This window comes from Aulonocara sp. 'chitande type north' Nkhata Bay, linkage group LG3, assembly GCF_057382095.1.
Source record: "Aulonocara sp. 'chitande type north' Nkhata Bay isolate Kocher_YH1m ecotype deep benthic linkage group LG3, A_spYH_male_GT1.1, whole genome shotgun sequence".
NCBI lineage: Eukaryota > Metazoa > Chordata > Actinopteri > Cichliformes > Cichlidae > Aulonocara > Aulonocara sp. 'chitande type north' Nkhata Bay.
In genome coordinates, this window is record NC_141346.1 from 42052979 (window position 1) to 42073890 (window position 20912).

A 20912-nucleotide genomic window follows, 5' to 3' on the forward strand; every position below is an offset into this window, starting at 1 on the left:
TTCCAATGTGTTTTTTGAAAGGAACTCAGGACCACTCACTCTGCAACGTGACCGCCAGGCCCCGTGCCGCTAACCACGCCCCTCATAACCAATCATATCGAGCCGAGGCGGGCTTTGGGCGGAGAAACCGTCACCTGTTGTCCAATCACAACGGCTATTTCAATATTACTTACCAGACCATGTACTTGCACGTGTGTCCCTGCGTGTAAACTACAGTTGGGGGAAGAATAAAAAAAATGTCTGGACATTCAGTACAGACCACTAAGCGAAGGCTGTCGTTGCTACCTGGATTTATACCGTCTCTTTCAAGAATTTTGAGTTCCCCACCGCGGGATATTGAAGCACTTGCGTTATTTTGAAGCATATTTAAGGTAAGCTGGCGCCTTTGGCACTTTGTTTTACAAGAGTTTGGATCTTTGTAGCTAGCATATAAGCTGTTTTTGTGATTACTGAGCATCAGTGTACAAATTGGAGAGATGAATACATTTAACTGCCTCACATTATAGCTACAGTACATAACTTAATATCAACTACAGTCTGTTCATCTCACAGATCATACGCGAGCTTTTTTCTTTTAACCTCCTCTGTTAACTTGATGTGAACTGATGACTTCGCAGTGTAAATGTATTTAGAAGAAGATGCCAACACTTTGAACTAATGTAACACAGCAGTAATCTACATCTACTACATCCCACCCAGTTTCCAAGACCTATTTTTCGTGAACTGTGTGAAACTAGCCCCTTTGGTTTGTGCGTGGTGGACTTGCATACACGAATATTGCACCGTGTGCTAAGAGGGGAGGAAATTTGCCCCCATGTGTTTACGATATGCTTGCTAGCGATGGGGCATTTATTGTTTTTCAGATATATTGTGACCGATCATCAGTTTAATCAGTTCATTAACTACCCATATTTTCATGATTCCCAAAGTAACCCCCCTCCTTTTTTTATTACTTTAAGGGAGGGGTTTGTGACGTGCGGTGATCGTCTGGCAGACATGTTAGTTATGTTAAGCATTGCGTTTGGACTCTGATTGAGGTACTAAAGCAACATAGCAAATGTTTACTCTGTGTTTTAGCCAGACTAGTGTAAACTGCACGTCCAGCTAAAAGGGATTCTTAGAGGCCTCTCTCCTAATGTACACATACTGTTCTTGGTGCTGGCAGATTTTTACTGAAAGCCAAACACAGTTTTTACAGCTCTGCTCTCATTTGATGTAGGACTATTTGACTTGTGCATTCACTGTAGACAATTGCATGCCACTGCTCCTGTGACTGAACAGTGGTGATCCACTCATGCCTGTGAATTGTATTTTGTCGCCCCCAGAGGCTGCATAACTTTGTCATTGCATCATAATAATATAAGAAACCATCACACGGCGTTGGTGTTTTCACTCAACCAGTTTCAGTTGACACCTGTGCCAAAATCTTGTGACATTTGCGATGGTGTCCTGTTCCAGGCTTGTAATCCCCTCTGAGTGGCAGTTTTACAGTAAATCTTCCATAAACAGTGTGGCGCACCGCAGAGGCTTGAGGGTTAAACATGAGCCTGCACAAATGCAAGCCTGCAGCTTCTTTGCACTCTTACCCTCCTGAGTGACTGAGAATGCAAAGAAGCTGCACAGAATCTACTCTGAGCCGCTCCCTTATTCACAAGGGGTTGCCATAGTGGGTAGATTTTTATATGGAATGCCCTTTATGACACAACCTTAAAAGGATTGGTGTCTCTTTCCAGGATCAAACCAGGAATCTTTTGCTTTTTAGGAAAACGTGTCAACTACTTATTATTACAGAAGAAACTGTAGAGAAAGAAGACTCCAAAGTCAATGTCTTTCACCCAATAAGTGACCTATCAGAAAGTCTGAGAGCGGACCATGGATGGGCAGGAAACAATGACTCTCCTAGCTCATAAAGAAAAGTCAAACTTGATTTCTGGCAGCAGCGAGCTGTGCTAATGTTGCACAAGGTTGATAGAGGCAGAGACATGCAGTGGCAGCAGGGGTAATTTTCTTCGTGCTGCAATCATTTGATCACATATATGTGGGGTAATGACTCAACTCATGAGACAAGTAAACAATCTTTAGTTTCCCTCGCAGTGATACATCAAAGCACGAATGACTAATTTACCAGCGGTTTAGTCAGCAGAAACAGAGCACCACGTTCTTCCCGTTATGACTTCACAAAAAATAAAAATGTTTGAGATGAATCTTTAGTTCGATGTAAGTTATTTCTTTATTTGAACTATATACTTTTAAAATGGTCAGGTATGTTTGGAAAGACAAAGAGGGTTTGGATATGAGCAGATAGAGGGACCGTGTCTGTCTTAGTTTTGGATAAGAGAAGAAAAAACAAAAAACATCAAGGTTACCAGACTGACCGCAAACTGCTGGGAAATGTCTCAGGTTTTCTTTTTAAATGTCTCTGTTTCTGATTTGGTTTTGAGGTTTTACACTCAAAGCTGCCATTGCCTCGCAGGGTTTTTTTCACTCTTGTATTACATGTTCATTGTTAAAAGTTTCCAGCTGAACTTGTTACAGAGGATGTTCACAACAGACACGTGGACAAGTCTGTGGATGTAGGGTTTTTTACCTGCTTCTTACAGGCTTTTATTTTACCCTCTTCAGGAGCTTATGTGCTGAGGTTTGTTGGCAGGCGGTCCAGAGTGTGTGCAGTCATGCATATATTCATGCAACCGGTGCTGTTATTAAATGATCAAGTTGCCACATGTTGATGTCTGAATGTAGTAATTTACACCACACACTTGATTTTTTTTAATGTTAGCCAGTGACACTAATGAAAAGCATTTTTGTTTTGGGGATTTAAGTGGACCTATTGTGCTTTTCCTTATTTTCTGTCACATATAGGTTGTTACAATGGAGGATGCTCATATTAAACATGGCCAGAATTTAATGATGATGATGGATGTGGATGTAATCACTGTGAACCAAAAGCTTGGGCTTCAGACCGTACTTAACACATGGATTGAGTCTGTTTCTATTTTTGTTTTTTTTACTCTTTGCTCTGTGTGATGTCAGACAGAGGGGATATCCTTTATATGGTCCTGTGTAGGAGTATGACAACCCCACCACCTGCTGTTAAAATCTTATGTTTTCCAGCAGGAAGAAAGTTCAGAGAATGAACTGAGGGACTGGATCAAGGCCAGGAATATGAGTGAGAATTATTTTGAGATGTGTATCATGCAAAAAAGACAATAATAGAGTCCAAGAATTAAAAAAATCAATAGCATTTGTACCTTAAGGATCACCTTTCTGCATAGAAACACTGGGAACCTGCAGTAACACCATCAGCAAGAAGGATTTAAGGCAGGCTGGATTTGTTTCTGGAAAACCTCAAGACTCTCTTTTTGGGTTGTTATAAAATTTATTTTCAAAAGCGTCTTAGCTCATAAATGGAAATATTTCCAGCTGAATCTAGGCCGCAGATCACTGCATGGAAGATTTACTGAAATCCATGAACAAGTGTTTGGCAATCAATTTTGTTAGATAAAGGGGCCCAGATTTGATGTTAAGGCTGCAAAACTTAGACTTATGACATTTTCTTTGTCTTCTTTTTATGTACATTTTTGTGAAAGTTTGCTTGGAAAGGGTAATGGAGTCATAAAAAAGTACATGTTGATTCTGTGCAGTACTGCTCTATTATTTTGCAGTATTTGATTCCAACTAGTCCCATTCCATGTTTTTACTGTCATGACCCCCATACACAGTTTGACTTATTTGTAGGTCTAAGCAGAGATATCTCAGATCATACTTTGTGCCATTGTGCCATGAATCAACCCACAGGCTACTTCCTGTGTACACCAGTGTGCATAATTGGTTAATGTGATAGCTTTGGCCATTATTGCCATCAGCTCTTCTGAAAACAGTGTTTTAAAATGAAAACCTGTTCATGCAGATGCAGTTTGAGAAAGTTCATGGCTGGCTGTTGTTGTGTTTTTTTATTTTATTTGGTTGGCACATATTATATTAGAGGCAAAGATACTAGTAGTACAGGTGTGGTCCGGCATAATAAGAACACGAGCCTTCTTTGTGGTTGGGTAGTACTAGCCAAAACAACGAGTGCTAATTGAGCTTCCTGCCATTTGTTGACAATAGACTGACAGTATCTTGGAGAATGATGAAGCTTGCAATGTAAGCAAGACCCAGTGAGAAAGTAGCCAGATGTTGTGCATGTAATGCCAAGATGAAAAAGAAAATAAGCAGAAGGAAAATCAAACTAGTTTACAGAATATTTATCAGGCTTTATTGCCATTTGTTCAGCTGTTGCTGAACCACTTTATTGCACATTTATAACCTTCCAACTAGGTTATTGCAACATAGGTTTGCACAGCTTAAATTTGAAAGTCCCCTGCAGGCTTTGCAGCTTGGAAATGCAGTCCGAATATACCTTTCGATTATAGGCTCAACCTGAAAGGTTTTTTATTATTTTATGTTGTTGCTGTTGTTTAAATCAGCTAATGGTGAAATAAGTTTATTAAATAAACATACTTCAAGAGGTACAGCAAATGTAAATAAACATAATGAAAGCCCATATTTCTGTATTATTAGTGTAATGAAGTTATTATATTATAATGCGATCGTGTGGCAGTGATGTGAAGGGGCGTGCCCGTCTCACAGATGTACACCATGTACTTTATTACTGTCGCTCATAACCGCTGGTCTAGAATCGGCTCGCGCGTCTGCTCGCAGCGTTGCACATTTAATAGGCAAACCTATGTGGGCGGAGCTGAGACCAGTGTCTGGCAGGCCGTGTGGGAGCCCGGACTCCCTACGCTGCAGCCCAGCCTCTGAGTAGCGCGCTCTGCGATTGGTCGAGCGAGCAGACCAATCAGCGGTCGGCGAGACCTGCGGAAAACACCGCCGTGTACACGTGCCGCATGTACACAGAAAAGCCAAGAGAAGCGGGGATGCTGAGCCAGCGCTGTCACACTGCACTGTGCTGAGATGTGGAGCAGTGGGCGCTCATGCCGGTGAGGGGAAATTGAACTAACACACTTGTTTAACGCGCTCGCTGGGTTTGCAGTGATGGAGCTGTTAGCTTGAGCCCAGAGGAGTAGTTCACACATGTCCGTGCACGGAGCGTCGCCACACCTTCCTGCAGCCTCCATCTGTGCTTTACAGCAGGGAAGTATTTCATGTTACTGCCAGCTTGCGTCAGGTGGCTGTTGTTTGGTAGATACGCTGGTCTGTGTCTTCTGATATTGTCCCAGTGCATAGCTTGGAGTGTCATATAGTTTGGTTAATATACAGCATCAGAGGTTCTCATGCACGTTAGAGCTGCTGGCTTAATTTGAGGAGTTTTATAGAGTCTTTAGGATATGAATTTTCTCTCCATAGTCTACTGTTGGAAAACAGTAATGCAGTTACAAGAACAAGTGCTGATTTTTTTTTTCTTTGTTTAGTTAAAATGACAGAAAAATGGTAAACATTTTCTATGAAGCTGACAGTTTCAGATTGTTAGTTTGGTGCAGGCAGGCATCCAAATGAGCAAATATTCACATTTGAGGAGGAGCAAGCATTGAGCTGTGTGCATTTCTTTTCCCTTAAATCCGGTTTGTTGTAGATAATTATTGTTTCAGTTTGAACTTCAACCTGCACCATACCCTACCTGCAGTGCACTTCATGAATGCAACAAAGAAGCCTCCTCTGGTGTTCAGTTTCAGGCTCAACACATTGTTGTCAACTGTTTGCTTTTACAGCCCCAGGTGTTAAACATTTGCAGGTTTCATTAGAGATGTGATTAGATGTTTTAGGCAGCTTATCTTGTTCAGATGTCCAAAGTGTGAGATTGTTGTGCTGATGCTTCAAATAAGAATTTGGATAGCATCTGATGCATTTATTTCTTTATTCATTCTCCATATGAATAAATAAATCTTTGTCATAAAAGCTACAGACAGGTTTATGGTTTGACATGTCAGTGTGTCTTTAGTGTTAAGCCTTACAGTTACAGTGTTTGAATCAGATCACTTGCTTCATTACCATCACAGTGAACAGATTTATGGCCAACTGTTGGAGCAGAGCCCAGCCAGTGTCAAGTGGAGAAGTGCTGTTTTACTGGCAGGAAAGCTGCAACGCTCCTTTCATTGGCTGATCTATATTTGTCACCATAGTGAGCGTGTGGTGTATTTATCCCGTGCAGACATGAGTTCTTTGCATTTTTGTTTACAGTTTATCATTAGCAGTTATTTTCTGCCCGAGCACTTTGCCTGAAGGATTGTGAACACAGCCATGCTGTCTGTTAGGTGACATCTCAGAAGTATTTTTGTTGGTCCAAACATCAAAGGTGATCAATGTGCAGTGATTTAAGACAGAGAAAAGCAACTGAGAAATTCAAATTAGGGTGTGTCTGACATTTTCTCCTACTTTCTCTTCAGCATGTGTCCTGTTCAGAGCAGTCCCAGTAGGATTAATGCTGTACTTTAAGGTCTGGTTATGTAACGCTGTGTGAATGAAGATAAATGCAAACTGTTGAATACCAACACTTCTGCATTTCCAGATCCTGGACATTCTTGTGTCTTTTTATCTGTCATGCCACTTGACAGGTACTAGGTCAGGACATGCTAGTTCACCTAAATTGGACAGGAAATTACGCAGAAACAAGTGCTGCTGTGATTATTATCACACTTTTCGAGCTTTACCTGTCATTCAAAGCGATTGTTCATCTGATATAATGTGGTGACTGCCGGCCTTCACAGTAGGTGTGCACCAGTATATCAGCCGAACATTGTTACTGGCCTGTCAGCAAATGCAGCTTTTGATTCATAAAAATCTGGGACGACGTAGTTTCTGCTTTGCGCTGTGGTTAACTAATATGTTTACATATAAAAATAAAGCAGATTTAAAAAAAAGAAAAGAAAAAAAAAGAAGTATATCTGCATATCATTTGCATTTGACAGAAATCTAAATTAAATGAATCTCATCCCACCTCCTATGACCCGGCTCTGGATGTCTTAGAGACTCGGGTCTCACAGGGGTAGGCGAGTGATTTTTGCCTCTGTGTCACGCAGACAGAGACAGAATGATTCATTTAACCTTTCTGCTAAATGTGTACAACACAGGGCAGTCGTGAGCAGCGCAAATCAGATACAGAAAATAAGAAGAAACCGAAGACATGTTTTTTTCCAAGTAACGTGTTAGTCCTGTAGTCAGCACGCCTTGTTACATATTCTTTCCCACAGCACGACAGACATATCTTGCATAATCAGAGCTTGGTCCTACAGCGTGTATTTCCTGTGAATAATTCGAAAAAGGTGGGCGGCATACTGGTTCAGTGGTTTTTTGCAGCGTTAGCTAGTGGTCATGGGTTCAAAAGCGATCTAACATTGCGGTGTGGAGTTTGCATGTTATTCTCGTGTCTGCGTGGGTTTTTGCTTTCCTCCCACAGTCCAAAGCCATGCATGCGCCCCAATCCTGACTCTCTATCAGCCTGTGTTTTTACTCGGCATCTGATTGGCTGCGGAAACAGAGCTGAGGTTTAAAGCTGAGCTTTAAAGAGTCCACCGAGTGGACTGGGATGGTGCAGGCAGGTACTGTAATAGCCTGAGAACAGTTCTTCACCACCACCTTTGCGTGCGTCTCTGCCATCACCTGTGGAAGCATGCATGGATGCCAGCCTGCCTCACACCCACTCACTCCCTGCTTGCATATTTCTTCATCATAATTGGTCCCTTCCCTCCGCCCAGTCTGGCCATAGCACATACAGATTGTCATGTGCAAGTGTGCATCATCCATCTGACCAAACATAATGCTGATTAGCATTTCATGCCCAGAAAGGAGGGAGCTTAGGCGCAGCGCATGAATTTGTTAATCTCCTCTCCCCAACCACTGTTTGTTGCGTTTTAAGTTATTTATGAGTTACCCTCGTCACAGGCCCTGACTTGTTATCGCCTCCTGTCCCCTCAGCTGTAAAGGGCCATTGCGTCAGCACAGGTATATCTGAGCATATTTAAAGCCGTCCTGAACAAATGCAGCATCACTGCACACCTGTCGGAGGCAGGTAAAGAGGGTTGTGGGGCAGCCAGGTGTATAAAGTTGAGAGGATTGGCGACTGAATATGAGGCTGTGTCGTCTTTTAGTTGCGTCTGCCGGTCTTAAAGGATTAAGGGGTATCACCTTTGCTCAAGGAATAAATAGCACTAGACTCTCACTTGCGTAGGTGGGCCGTATATATATACTTGGAGTTACCTTTCCCAATTATTCTTAGCGCTCTCTGATGTGAGCTTTGTTCTCTCCTCCCAGCCAGTGTTTGTTTTGACTGTCCCAGGGGTAAAAAGAGACTGAGCTTTGACGAGCGACCAGTGTCCTATGTCACACTTTGGCACCAGCACAAGTTCACCTGATCTATATTCAGATCTATGCGTACGCACTTGGAGCATACAAATAGAGACAGGAGATTACTGTTATTCCGTGGGCAGGATGAGGAGATTGTTTTTGTTTCCCAGATAATCTGAGTAAAAGGAGAACAGCTGGGCCCTAAACAAGAGCACACTCTTCTATCCTGACACGCAGCCCGCATCGCTCGGCAGGGAGAATATTTCACGCCGTATTTGATTCGTCTTCTGAGGTTGACATGATGATAAACTGATGATAAGCTTTTTAAAGCCGCAGTCCTGGAGAGATGCTTGAGAGAGACCATGACAACCAAGTGTTTTATAATCCTAATATTGCTGTCCTTTCTCCCCCTCTCCCTCTCTCTGTCCATCTCGCTCTTTTTCTTTCATTTCAGGTGGCCTTTAGCGCCTAGAGCACCACATCTCTAAAGAAGGGAGAAAACCAGACACTGAGTGAAAGGAATGTTTTTTGCTCTCACCGAGAGCTGTTTTTCTCACTCTCCCTCACAATCTCTCATCCCATCTGTTGGAGCATTTATGCCAAGGCTGTTTCATAACCACAAATTCATGTCTTGTCTGCAGCGCTTTGAGTGACACTTTTTTTTCCCGAGATAATTACTGTTCTGTTTGTTTAGAAAGGCAGCTTTGTAGCAGCCTGCACCTTTTTTTTTTTCTTCCTGAAAATTCTCAAAGAGGGGTCTACAGCGCGCGCACCCCCCCCCCCCCCCCCACACACACACACACACACACCCAAAAAACCAAACCAAACAATGATATGCTCTCTGTTTGATTTGTTAAACTAACAGCCAACAACTATGATTCACATGTGCATACGTAGTAGTCCCACTTAAAGCAAAGTTCAATTTTTTTTGTTTCGCCTTGGCTGACTCCCTCAATCAAGCTGTACCAGCCTCATCCTACTCTAGTATGAGTTATGACAACTCTAAATCAATGCCTAGCAGCAGCAGTCGGGGGCGATTGGCAGGGGCCAACGGGAAAGACCCCGAAGCGGATTCACAGGGGTTAAATGTGCACGAAATCTGCAGCAGTGGTCAGCTTGGTGCCAGTGTCACCCACAAGGACCAGGAGAGCGGAGGGGGAGGAGGTTCATCCCCCAGCGACGGATCTCAGTCTGGAGGTTCGTCCAGAGATCAGAGGTGTCCGACTTCAGACGATATGGATGGAATCTCAAGCGGAAACGACTCCGGGGAGAGGGAGAGCGAGGGCGGGATGGAGAGGGAGAGCAGGTCTCGCGGACATCAGTCCGCACGCAGCTCCCACAGCTCTTCAAATGGCAAGGACTCTGGCATGATACTGGAGACTACAGAGAGCAACAAGAGGTAAGAGAAGTCACCCACAGCTCATTTTTTGTGTGTGTGTGTGTGTGTTCAGGGTGAAATCAGTATGATCTTAGTCAGATTACAATGAATGAAATGAGTGGCTGCACCAAGGCCAGGCCTAAAGAGTCTAAGAGTAAAAGCTGGAAATGAGTAGAGAAAGATTAAGATGGTAGATAGCTGGATGCTTTTATTATAAGACAGATGTCAGCATTAGTAATGCTGACGATTACCACTCTGGTTTAACTGAGCGTGTACGGTGGCTGGCGAGGACCAACGTTGTGTGGCATGCAGAAAGGATGTTTCAGCTTTTATTGCACCTGTTTTCAATGTAAGTGCTTTAAAATCAGAAATGTAATTGTATTATTCATGTTTGCCATAAAAGTGCCACAACATTAAAACTGCCTGCCTAATATTGCTCAGGTGCCCCTTTCGAATAATGGCATGGACACAGGACCCCCGAGGGTGTCCTGTGGCGTCGGCTTGTGGCAGAGTGTGGGTTGCAGAGTCGAGCCTCGGAGGATCGAGCTTGTTCCGGGGCATCCCACTGTTGCCTTATTGGACTGCTGTCTGGGGAGTTTGGAGGCTGGGTGCACACTTTGGGCTCTTTGTTACGGTAGTCGAACTGGCTGTGAGCAATTTTTGCGGTGTTGCAGGGCGCATTGTCCTGCCGGGAGAGACGGCTGCCATTGGGAGTTTCGTTGCCATGGGGGGGTGCGCCCTGGAATAGGTGAAGTTGTCGAGAAACCTCTTCTCTGCTTATACCCATTTTCATCTGAAAAGCTTCTTCTAGCTGTCAGAGTGGACACCAGTAGCCGAAACTACCTATTTAAAATAGTTTCTTTGGATTTTTTTTAAATTTATTGACACTTATGTCTGCCTGGTCGGCAGCAGCAGTGTTCACGCACTCACCTCTCACTTTCTGAATAATCATTGTCTGAAACTGTCCTCCTTACCCAGCTCCAACTCCCAGAGCCTGTCACCTCCCAGCGGGTCCCTGGTCTACAGCCTGCCATCGTCCAGCTCGGAGCACGACCCCCTCTCCACCTCCGGTTGCAGCAGCAACCAGTCAGCCAGGGTCCAGACCCAGAAGGAGCTCATGAAGGCCATCAAAGAGCTCAAGCTCCGACTGCCAGCTGAGCGCAAGGCCAAGGGCCACTTCAGCACTCTGAATGCACTCAAATATGCTCTGCAGTGTGTCAAACAAGTCCGAGGTGAGGGTCTTTTTTTTTTTCTTTTCTAAGAAGGTGGCTGTTCTTATGTGGGAGGCAAAACACAGATGATGAATTTTAGGCCCATCTTAACTGAGAAATGTTCAATGTTTCCAGCTAACAAGGAGTACTATCACCAGTGGAGTGTGGAGGAGTGTCACGGCTGCAGTCTGGACTTGTCCACCTTCACGATTGAGGAGCTGGATAATATCACCTCAGAGTACACCCTCAAAAACACTGTGAGTTTAAATTCGTATCCACTTCTTCCTGCATCTTAAAACTACTCTTAAAGGCTTTTAAAGGAGTGGGGCTAGTACACTATTACTGTTGTTAATGAGCCATGGGCATTATTGTTTTATGACTTTCGGTACCTCAGAGTTTAACACGTAACTCAGAGGAAAGGAGGGTTGCCTCCTGGTTACTGTCAGAGCATTTGATAAATCTACGCTATCCAGAAACTGAAGAAGCATCTGAATGTCCTTCAAGGCACACTACTGATTTTAAACTGAGATTTAGAGGTTCAGTCGACCCTCAATGAAACTACTACACAGGCGGTTTGGGGTACTGGGGCAGATGTTTAGATTTGTGCTGATGTTTGAGGACAACCAGTACATACAGGCATGAAATTTCACAGGATTAGTAGCCCAGAGCTAAATGAATTTGAAGATGGGTGTGGCCTTCAGCTTTGTGCTTGTGTTCAAAAATATCCATTTTCACAGTTTTTTTCCTGAAACAGGAATTGAAATGCGCCCCAATGAAAGATCCCAGATTGTTGGAGAAGATGGCTCATTAAATTCCTTCTGTTTTCTCCAGGACACATTCTCCATGGCAGTATCATTCTTGTCAGGGAAGGTTGTGTACATATCGCCCCAGGGCTCATCCGTGCTGCGTTGTAAGCCTGAGTGTCTCCAAGGAACCATATTCTCTGACCTTTTGGCTCCGCAAGATGTCAGCACCTTCTACAGCAGCACGGCACCCTGCCGCCTGCCCCAATGGGCCTCCTGCATCGGCTCTGGTGAGCACACGCTGACTGAAAGCGCGAGCAAGTTTAGCTATGTTTCCTTATGTTTCCTGTGCTGACTGACTCCGGTCTCCTCCAGCATCTCCTCCAGTTGACTGCACCCAGGAGAAGTCCATGTTCTGTCGGCTCAGTGCTGACCGGCCGCAGGGCGGCGAGATGCGCTACTACCCATTTCGCCTCACGCCCTACCAGCTCACCATCAGAGACTCGGATGCTGCTGAGCCACAGCCCTGCTGCCTGCTGATCGCAGAGAGGGTCCACTCTGGATATGAAGGTATTTGATACGATCCCCTGTTGTCTGTAATAAACAAGTGTTTGTGTATATATGAGTTAAAATTACACCATCATCAATTTGACACTGAGAGTCACACAAGCTAAAGAGATGTAACATAGCATTTTAATTATATCGACACTTTTTACACTGTTCTTTCCTTACTGTTTGGACTGATTATGTGAGGTGATGTATGAATATGATTCTTGTAACCAGGCAGGCCCCACCTGTTTGAGTAGAGTAGCAGAACGCAGGGCAGCTTTTGGTATCAGAGTCGCTTCAGGTCTGACATGTGACAGGTTACTAGTTTGGTTTCAGAGCGCGTGTTTGTTTTGGTGAGACAGGATGAGTGGGCGGTGCGTTGGTGTTAACTCTGTGGCAGGATGTTTCAGTGGAAAACAAAGCAAGCGAGCCTGGGGTTATCAGAAAAGAGCGAGAGAGTCTAGTTTGTGTAGTTGCACTCTAACAGGTGCAAAGTCTGCTTCCACTATAGCTCTGGAGGAAATATAATGAAAGAGACTGGAATACCATATTCCTTTGAATATGGATAATGTAGACCGTTGATACTGCATGACTGTCAGAACAGTGTCAGACACAAAGTCTGTTTCACCCTCCAAACATGCTCCTCATCTGTTCTGTTTGTGTCCTCTGTGCCCATCAGCTCCTCGCATCCCACCCGACAAGAGGATCTTCACCACCAGTCACACTCCCAGCTGCCTCTTCCAGGAAGTTGATGAAAGGTCAGTTATCTTTGCTCTGACCCCATGCTTACTGCTGTGTCGCCTTCTGGTAATTGGTGTTTTAAGCTTAAGGCGTGCGATCGACTCATCGTTTCACTGTGGATTTGGAGACGGTTGTTAAAAATAAACAGCTATAACATGTTTTGCGATTTCACTTCTCTGAATGTTAAGGTGTGTGTGTAAAATGATAACTCTCAGTGTGGAAATGTGATGTGTTTGCAGGGCAGTGCCACTGTTGGGTTACCTCCCTCAGGACTTGGTCGGGACACCGATCCTGCTCTGCATCCACCCTGAGGACAGGCCCATTATGGTGGCTATACATGAGAAGAGTAAGCCTATTTAAGCCTTTCTTCAAAATGTAATCACGACCAAATTCACACAGGGCTAATGTAAAAAACACACTTTAGCTCGAATAACAGGCTTGTTAGCAGAAGACCAATTAATTGGGAACCTGTGCAGTAGGAGAGAAACGTGGACGTTAATCTGCTGATGTAACGACAGCTGCTGTTAAAATGTATAAAACCTAAGCAACCAGGTTCTCTGTGCACTGTGTGTGTCAGAGCTGCAGGTGGTGTGCACATAGACACACAAAGGCAGCTACAGGGGACAGGGTGACGCCTACATTAATCCAGCAGAGGCAATAATGATCATTTATTATGTGATCTTTCTCTCTTCTTTTACTTCTGGAAAAAATAAGGGTCCTCATTTTGACGTTCTAGTTTTGTGGCTGTTGCCGCCTGTATCTGGGGATGTTTTTGGTAGGAGCTTATGTCACACAGAAGCGTAAGGGCTGTGTAAACCGTTCATGGCTTTCATATGTTTTATTTTGTTCTTTCACAACTCAGGAAACTCACATGTGTGCTTTGTCATCTCTCTTCAGTCTTTCAGTTTGCTGGGCAGCCGGTCGACTACTCGCCCCTGCGGATGTGCGCCCGCAGCGGGGAGTATGTCACCATGGACACCAGCTGGTCTTCCTTTGTTAACCCCTGGAGTAGAAAGGTGGCGTTCATCGTGGGGCGGCACAAAGTCAGAACGTAAGCGTTTTCTGTCTCACTTCACCAAAAGTTTTATGTAATTGTTCAAACTTTGTGCGTCGGTCATCTGTCCTTAAAGCTCATTAGATGCACGTTTAATACTGCCTTTAGTGACTAAACAAGGATCTTCTTAAAAAGTGGCACTTTTAGAAGACCTAAAAAAAACCACAGATAAAGAGTTTGTTTCTATTATAAACAAACTCTCCTTGTCTCCAGGAGCCCGCTGAATGAAGACGTGTTCACCGCGCCGCAGGACTGTGAGAATCGGGTCACCACGCCCGACATCGTCCACCTGAGCGAGCAGATCCACAGACTCCTGGTGCAGCCGGTGCACAGCAGCAGCTCTCAGGGCTACAGCTCTCTTGGGTCCAGCGGCTCACGGGGCTCCCACCGCTCCAACCAACAGCACCTCAGTGCCTCGGCCGCCTCGTCCAGCGACAGCAACAGTCCCGTTGTAGATGAGGCCGCAGGTGCATTCCACAAACCTGTGAGTCTGAGAAAGAAGTGCTTTTGTGTTGTTGTTTTTTTTAGTTATATAACCACAGTACAACCAGCTTTGCAATCAGTTGAGTTTAATCCTCTGATTGCAAAGAGGCACATCATAGACACACGAGAAGAGCCAGAGTATAAAATTCATTCATTCTAGCTCGTTACCTGATCCAGTCTGTCTGGCAGGTTTTTTTGGATAAAGGTTGCCTTGTGATTGAAAGTGGCTGCCGAGAGGTTGGTCACTGCAGCTGCTGAAACTTCAGTTGTCACCAGGCAACCACCAGTGTTTTGTTTCCTAGCTGCAAGGGGGTTGCTGTCCTTTTACTGTAGTGTGGCTAAATGATAAAATATCTGGATTCAGACATTAGATGACTAAAGGGGCTGCATAGAGGGTTAGACTAATAAGGATTCTTTTTAACTATGAATCATGTAAGGCTACTCAAACAAAAAAAGAAATCCATCTGAAAATGCGCACAACATGTCCCGCTTTGTGAAATGCTTTCTCACAAGATTGTTTATCCCCTTGTTTTTGATACAGCCGCATTTTCCTGGGTACTGTTGCATCACATTTAGACTGTAGTGTTACGCACGAACAATATGACAGGTTGGCAGAAGATTCAGTGCAGTGTCATTCTCTCGTTGGTTAGCTGTGATGTTTCTGGTCTTCGTTTTTCTCTAGATGACGTTTCAGCAGATTTGCAAAGACGTCCATATGGTGAAAACAAACGGGCAGCAGGTTTTCATCGAGTCTCGTAACCGCCCACTTCCGAGGAAAAACACCAGCACGGGTAAGAGGCTGGAGTTGTATTTGAACTCAGAATGTCACGGGAGAGTAAATAGTTTGGTTTTTTTAATAGTTTTAGTATTCCAGGAAAGAAAAAGGCATAAAAGAAAGTTTTTTTAATAATAACAATAATGTCCAAAAGCCTTCACAGAGGACGATTTTAATTTCTTGAACCTGTTTGTATCTGATCCAGACACGGCGGCTGTCAGAGCGATCAACAGCGATCCAGTCAGAAGTTTGATAGCAGACATGACAAAGCCATCCAAAAGTTTGGTCCCTGCACCGCTTGTACCCAAGGAACCATCTACGAGCTACTCCTACCAGCAGATCAACTGTCTGGACAGCGTCATTAGGTTTGTACACAAACCTGAAGTCGTTTCTGTGTCGACATTTGCCCTTTGACCTCCCACTTACCCAGCGATTTCTCACACAGGTACTTGGACAGCTGTAACATTCCCAATACAGTCAAAAGGAAGTGTGGTTCCTACTCCTGCACTGCCTCCTCAGCATCTGATGACGACAAACAGGAGCCCAACGGCAACAGCAAAGGTATTTCACTATGATCTGGAATTGATTAAGTTGTTAGGTAGGTAATGATGCAGCTAACTAGGTAGAAGACAACAAACCTGGTTGATGTTGTGTCTGTGCGACTAAATTTCTGACCGTATTGTCTCTCCAGGTGGTTCAGTTAACCTCGTAGGTGAACCACCTCCTCTGCCTCCTCTGACCATGGCCACAAAGGCAGAAAGTGTAGCCTCAGTTACGTCTCAGTGTAGCTTCAGCAGCACCATCGTCCATGTTGGAGACAAGAAGCCTCCCGAGTCAGGTGGGCCTCGTTAACACTCACGCTCTCCTTCCTGGAAGTTGCAGGACGAGTTCCTTGCACACCCTGAATGGAGTTCTTTTTTTTGTTTTTCATGTTTAACAGTGGCGTTCAAGTTGTGCTTTTTATGTGTTTGTTTTGCAATTAAACTCGCTTTTGTTGCAGGCATACTACCTGGAACATTTCTGGTTTGATGTGATGTGTTTCATTCTTCTCCTGTGCACACTGTTTTACATATTGTAATTGTTTTTTTTTTTCAGTGAATGTTAAACTTTAATGACACAACAGCTCTAGCAAACACGAGGCTTCAGCTAACAAACTCGTGTTTATCTGCAGCTGTAGATTGTATAAGATATATACGTGTATGTATGTATACCTGAATCTTTTGGTCCTACCTGCCTAATGACAGCACTGAATTGTGTCAGTTAATTGCAAAAAGAGTGATCTTTATTTCTTCTTTATATCGTTACATCCCGCCTTCTTGTCCTCTTCTCCTCTTCTTCTCTTCTCACAGACATCGTCATGGAGGAAGCTCCTACAACTCCCACACCGGCTGCACAGACTCCTCTCGACACCACCCCGACTCCTCCCGCAAGCAGCTTAGAGCTTCCCGCTAACATCGCGCCTCCTCCACCTCCTCCTCCGCCACCTCCTCCTCTCCCTCAAGCCAGCCAGCCTGATAGGGACAGCCGGAGAAGCGGAAGTGTAGGAGCCGGAGCAGCGGGAGGTGGAGGTAGCAGGCTGGGTCTTACCAAGGAGGTGCTGTCCGCCCACACTCAGCAGGAGGAGCAGGCCTTCCTCGACCGCTTCAAGGACCTCAGCAAGCTGCGCGTTGTCGATCAGACGGTGTCTTCAACTGTGCGCTGCCACGCCGCAGCTGTCAACCCCCTGTCACGAGGTAGGAGCACACTGTCACAGTCTTAGAAATGGTTTTGTATTGAATAGCTGTTTTGCAAAGTGAAGAAGTATATTTGAACTTCATCTTTGGGAACCTGTATCACCTTCGATACACTAACGTCTGTGAAACTGTTGGTGTGAAAGCTTCAGAATATTTTATGTGAAGCACCAAACTGATTGTAGGGCGTCTTCTATCTTTTGCAGGGGTGCGTTGTTCCCGTGACTACCCAGCTGCAGGAGGTAGCAGTGGTCACAGACGCGGCCGTGGCGGTAAGAGACTCAAGCACCAGGAGTCTTCTGACCAGCACAGCTCTCTGGGCCTGAGCGGGGGTCGTCAGGACCTCAGAAGCAGCACTGCTCCCATGCCCCTCAACATGCCTCTCGGCCCTCCAACAACCTCATCCTCCTGGCCTTCTGTAGGTTCCCAGGCTAGCATGCCACCCGCTGCTTTTCCCCCTGGTATGCTTCCAATCTACCCCATCTACCCACCTCTTACTCAGCCCTTACCCGTCCCAGATCCATCACGTTTCCCCCCCACCCAGATGGTTCCTCCCATGATGGCCTTCGTTCTGCCCAACTACATGTTCCCGCAGATGGGAGTGCCCATGTGTCAGCCAGGCTCCACCCCTGGACCATTTTACAATCCCAACTTCGGTTACCAAGGGGTCCCCACAGCCGCTGTCCCCACAGCCGCTGTCCCCACAGCCGCTGTCCCCATTACAGTTTCCAACCCCATGCCCACACCAGGCACATGTGCCCTGTCTCGCAGCAGCACGCCACAGTCTTACACTCAGACGCCAGCTGATCGCGAAGGCGCGGAGTCACCCCTCTTCCAATCCCGATGCTCCTCCCCTCTCAACTTGCTTCAGCTGGAAGAGTCGCCGAGCAACCGGTTAGAGGTCGCCACGGCACTAGCAGCATCTCAGCAGGCATCGCCTTCGGTGCAGGGTGGGGCAGCCAGGGGGCAAAGTTCCACCAATCAGAGGAGCTCAGATGACACCTCCAAGGAAAATGAGAATGTAAGTGTTCAGGATAGGATGTCTGACCTAAAAATGTAGCAATTGCTCACAAAAGACTTAAAAAAAAATTAACATTAATGTTTTCCCCATTAGGGTGAAGCTAATGAGTCCAACAACGATGCCATGTCCACCTCCAGCGACCTGCTGGACTTGCTGCTCCAAGAAGACTCGCGCTCAGGCACCGGATCAGCTGCCTCTGGTTCAGGGTCTTCGGGAACAAGATCCTCGGGTTCGGGCTCCGGTTCCAACGGCTGCAGCTCCTCTGGCACCAGCGGCACCAGTCAGTAGATTTAAATCATTAGTGCCATTTAAAAAAATAAAAAAAACATCTTGTTCTCGGCTGTTGATGGAATTCTTTTTAGTTTAATGGTTTCTATCAGGGACGCAGAGTTCTGGGGCACTCTGACATTTAATTTAGTTGATCGTGATATGACTGTTATTAGTAAAGTGAGATGATACCAGATGAAATAAATCAGATGAACTCTAAAAGTTGCAGTAAAAAAAAAAATGTTTTGATTGAGATTGTCTCTAATTAACACTGTGATGGTCTTTAATTCTCAAGTACAGACTGAAAACTCTTCTAAACTTTTTGTGTTTTTCCCATCTAGTCAGCAGCCAGGGCAGCCACACCAGCAAGTACTTCGGCAGCATCGACTCATCGGAGAATGACCATTCCCGCAAACAGCCAGCAGGGGGCAGCAGCAGCGCGGGAGGAGACGGTGGAGAGGAGCAGTTCATCAAGTGTGTGCTGCAGGACCCCATCTGGCTGCTGATGGCCAACACAGACGACAAGGTCATGATGACCTATCAGCTGCCTGTCAGGTACAGCACTGGGCAAAATAACATACACGACTTTGATTCACTCATTCAGCTCTCAGATGACAAACTGGTTTAGAAAAAGTGAGGATTGTTTTGTTTCTCAAGACATGAAGTATAAGTGGGACCGATCTAGTCATACTGTAGAGAAATACAAGCAGCTGTTAGTCCAGAAAGGCAGCAGCTTAATACTTGTCCACTTTATTTGTCTTCGTCAACAGGGACTTGGAGACGGTTCTGCGAGAGGATCGTGAGTCCTTGAGGAACATGCAGAAACACCAGCCACGCTTCACAGAGGAGCAGAAGAGGGAGCTGAGCCAGGTCCATCCCTGGATCCGCACCGGACGCCTGCCGCGAGCCATCAACATCTCCGTGAGTACAACAGATCCACCCTGTACCATGTCAACGTGCGATGTACGATCTGTTTTGTGGCAGAAAATACAGGAAGTCGCTTCTCTCTGTGTTTTCAGGGCTGTACCGGCTGCAAGTCTCCCCCCGCTGTGCCCCCCGCCGCCCCATTCGACGTGGAGATCCACGACATGGAGCTGTGCAGCGTGCTCAAGGCCGAGGAGGAGAGCGCCGGCGAGGTGATGAAAAGCCTCACAGAGGCGGCTCACCCTGAGGACGAAGAAGAGGAGGAAGGAGTTGAAGATAAAGGAACAGAAAAACAGGACAGCAGCCAAGACATGGCGGCAGAGGAGGAGGGAGCGAGGTCAGACACTGTGGAAGGAAAAAGTGAGACTTAGCCACTGGAGTCTGACGGGACTCACCTCGCAGGTGGCCCAAAATGAAAAGCACTAGCGCCAATCATGAGCTTCATCATGAGACAATATGCGCCGTCCAGGACTTCCTGTGCTCAAAGCATCATTACAGAGGCTGTAATCCAATGAGCTTGCGCTGGGATGCTGAGGTGCGTACTGATGCAGACGACTGCCGTTTATTGTCGGACAGCAGGTCAGGCGGGACACGTTGATTCTTTGAGTCTGATTTCGATGTCAGCGGTCCAGGCACCCACTGGAACTGATAATTAAATGCCTTGGACACCACCGGACACGCACACTCAGTTTTAGAGAGTGAATTTGTCCTGTTTTCTTTCTTTTTGTCTATTTTTTTTTATTTTATTTTAATTGTCCTTGTAGTTCATGTTATATTTATTTAAGTTGTAAAATAATCAAAGGAGACTAAGGTTAAAAAGTGCACCTTTACATAAAGATGGATGTGCTTCACTTGTGTTTTCATCTCTCCTGCCCAGAGTTCTCAATCCTCACTTTTTCTTCTTCTTCTTTTCTTCTTTTGTATGAATTGTGACCCCAAATAATTAAACTACTTTCACCTGATAGAGGAAAATGTACAGTGAGAACCAAGTAATTTTGTAAGCATTGTGTATATTTTTATAATTTGATGCACTGCAGATGGAGAACACCCAAAAGAGGGTGTGTACTGTAAAAAAAAAAAAAAACAACAAAAAATGTGTTTAAAAAGCTATTTGTTATACGATAGATCGCACTTTTTGGAAATGGAGACAGTGTTTGTGACTCGGCAGTCGAGTTGCTTTACTTGTGGACGAGCGTGGAAATCAGCGGGAGTCTGACCCACACCTTTTAAAAGGCTTCTCATCTGCCAGGCATTAGTTTGAGCACGACAACAGTGAACAAACACTACAGACAGCGTTTCCCAAATTATCAACCCCCCTACGGACCCTGCAGCGCTTCTGTGTTGCTCGTGGTGGTGAGAAGATTTGGAAAAAGGTGGATGTAACTCTTAAAAAGTCCTCAGAGTTCGAAGAGTGTTTTACTATCTTCTCTATTCCACTCTGTCCCTTTTCCCTGTCTCTTCTCTGTGGCACTGTTCTGGTCATGTGATATCCTTTGCTTCATGGCGTCAGTGGTGTCTGCAACAGTTTAATATTTTTGAAGTTCTTTGTATAAAAAAAAAGACAATAAAATGACTTTAAATGGGTTTAAATGCGAAGTCAGATTTTTCTTCTTTTCCACCTCATGATTACATCTCTTTGCAGTCTATTTTTGTTGTCAGTTGGCGTGGATACACAGAAGCGTCCAGAGCGAGCTGGAAGCAGAGAGCGGATCGGGGCAGCTGCTTTCTTACCCGACCGCAGTCTCCTGCT

At 45.2% G+C, this 20912-nt stretch overlaps 1 protein-coding gene across 3 annotated transcripts; it reads left to right on the plus strand.

Annotated features, from left to right (window-relative positions):
• The first annotated feature begins 190 nt into the window (after positions 1 to 190).
• Positions 191 to 20752, plus strand: per1b (period circadian clock 1b). Of its 3 annotated transcripts, none has more exons than XM_086281344.1 (20): positions 191 to 371; positions 8741 to 9685; positions 10643 to 10896; positions 11011 to 11132; positions 11707 to 11908; positions 11994 to 12188; positions 12847 to 12925; positions 13148 to 13254; positions 13806 to 13959; positions 14176 to 14446; positions 15128 to 15236; positions 15426 to 15585; positions 15666 to 15781; positions 15912 to 16058; positions 16570 to 16953; positions 17157 to 17971; positions 18065 to 18251; positions 18580 to 18793; positions 19009 to 19159; positions 19258 to 20752. In XM_086281344.1, exons 2-20 carry the CDS (start codon positions 9273 to 9275, stop codon positions 19531 to 19533), a joined length of 4356 nt encoding a protein of 1451 aa, XP_086137470.1. In that variant the 5' UTR covers positions 191 to 371; positions 8741 to 9272; the 3' UTR covers positions 19534 to 20752. The 3 variants fall into 3 exon arrangements, with proteins under 3 accessions (XP_086137470.1, XP_086137474.1, XP_086137483.1); XM_086281348.1 differs by lacking the exon at positions 191 to 371 and adding an exon at positions 4763 to 4985; XM_086281357.1 differs by lacking the exons at positions 191 to 371; positions 8741 to 9685 and adding exons at positions 9686 to 10013; positions 10106 to 10412.
• Positions 20753 to 20912: the final 160 nt, after the last annotated feature.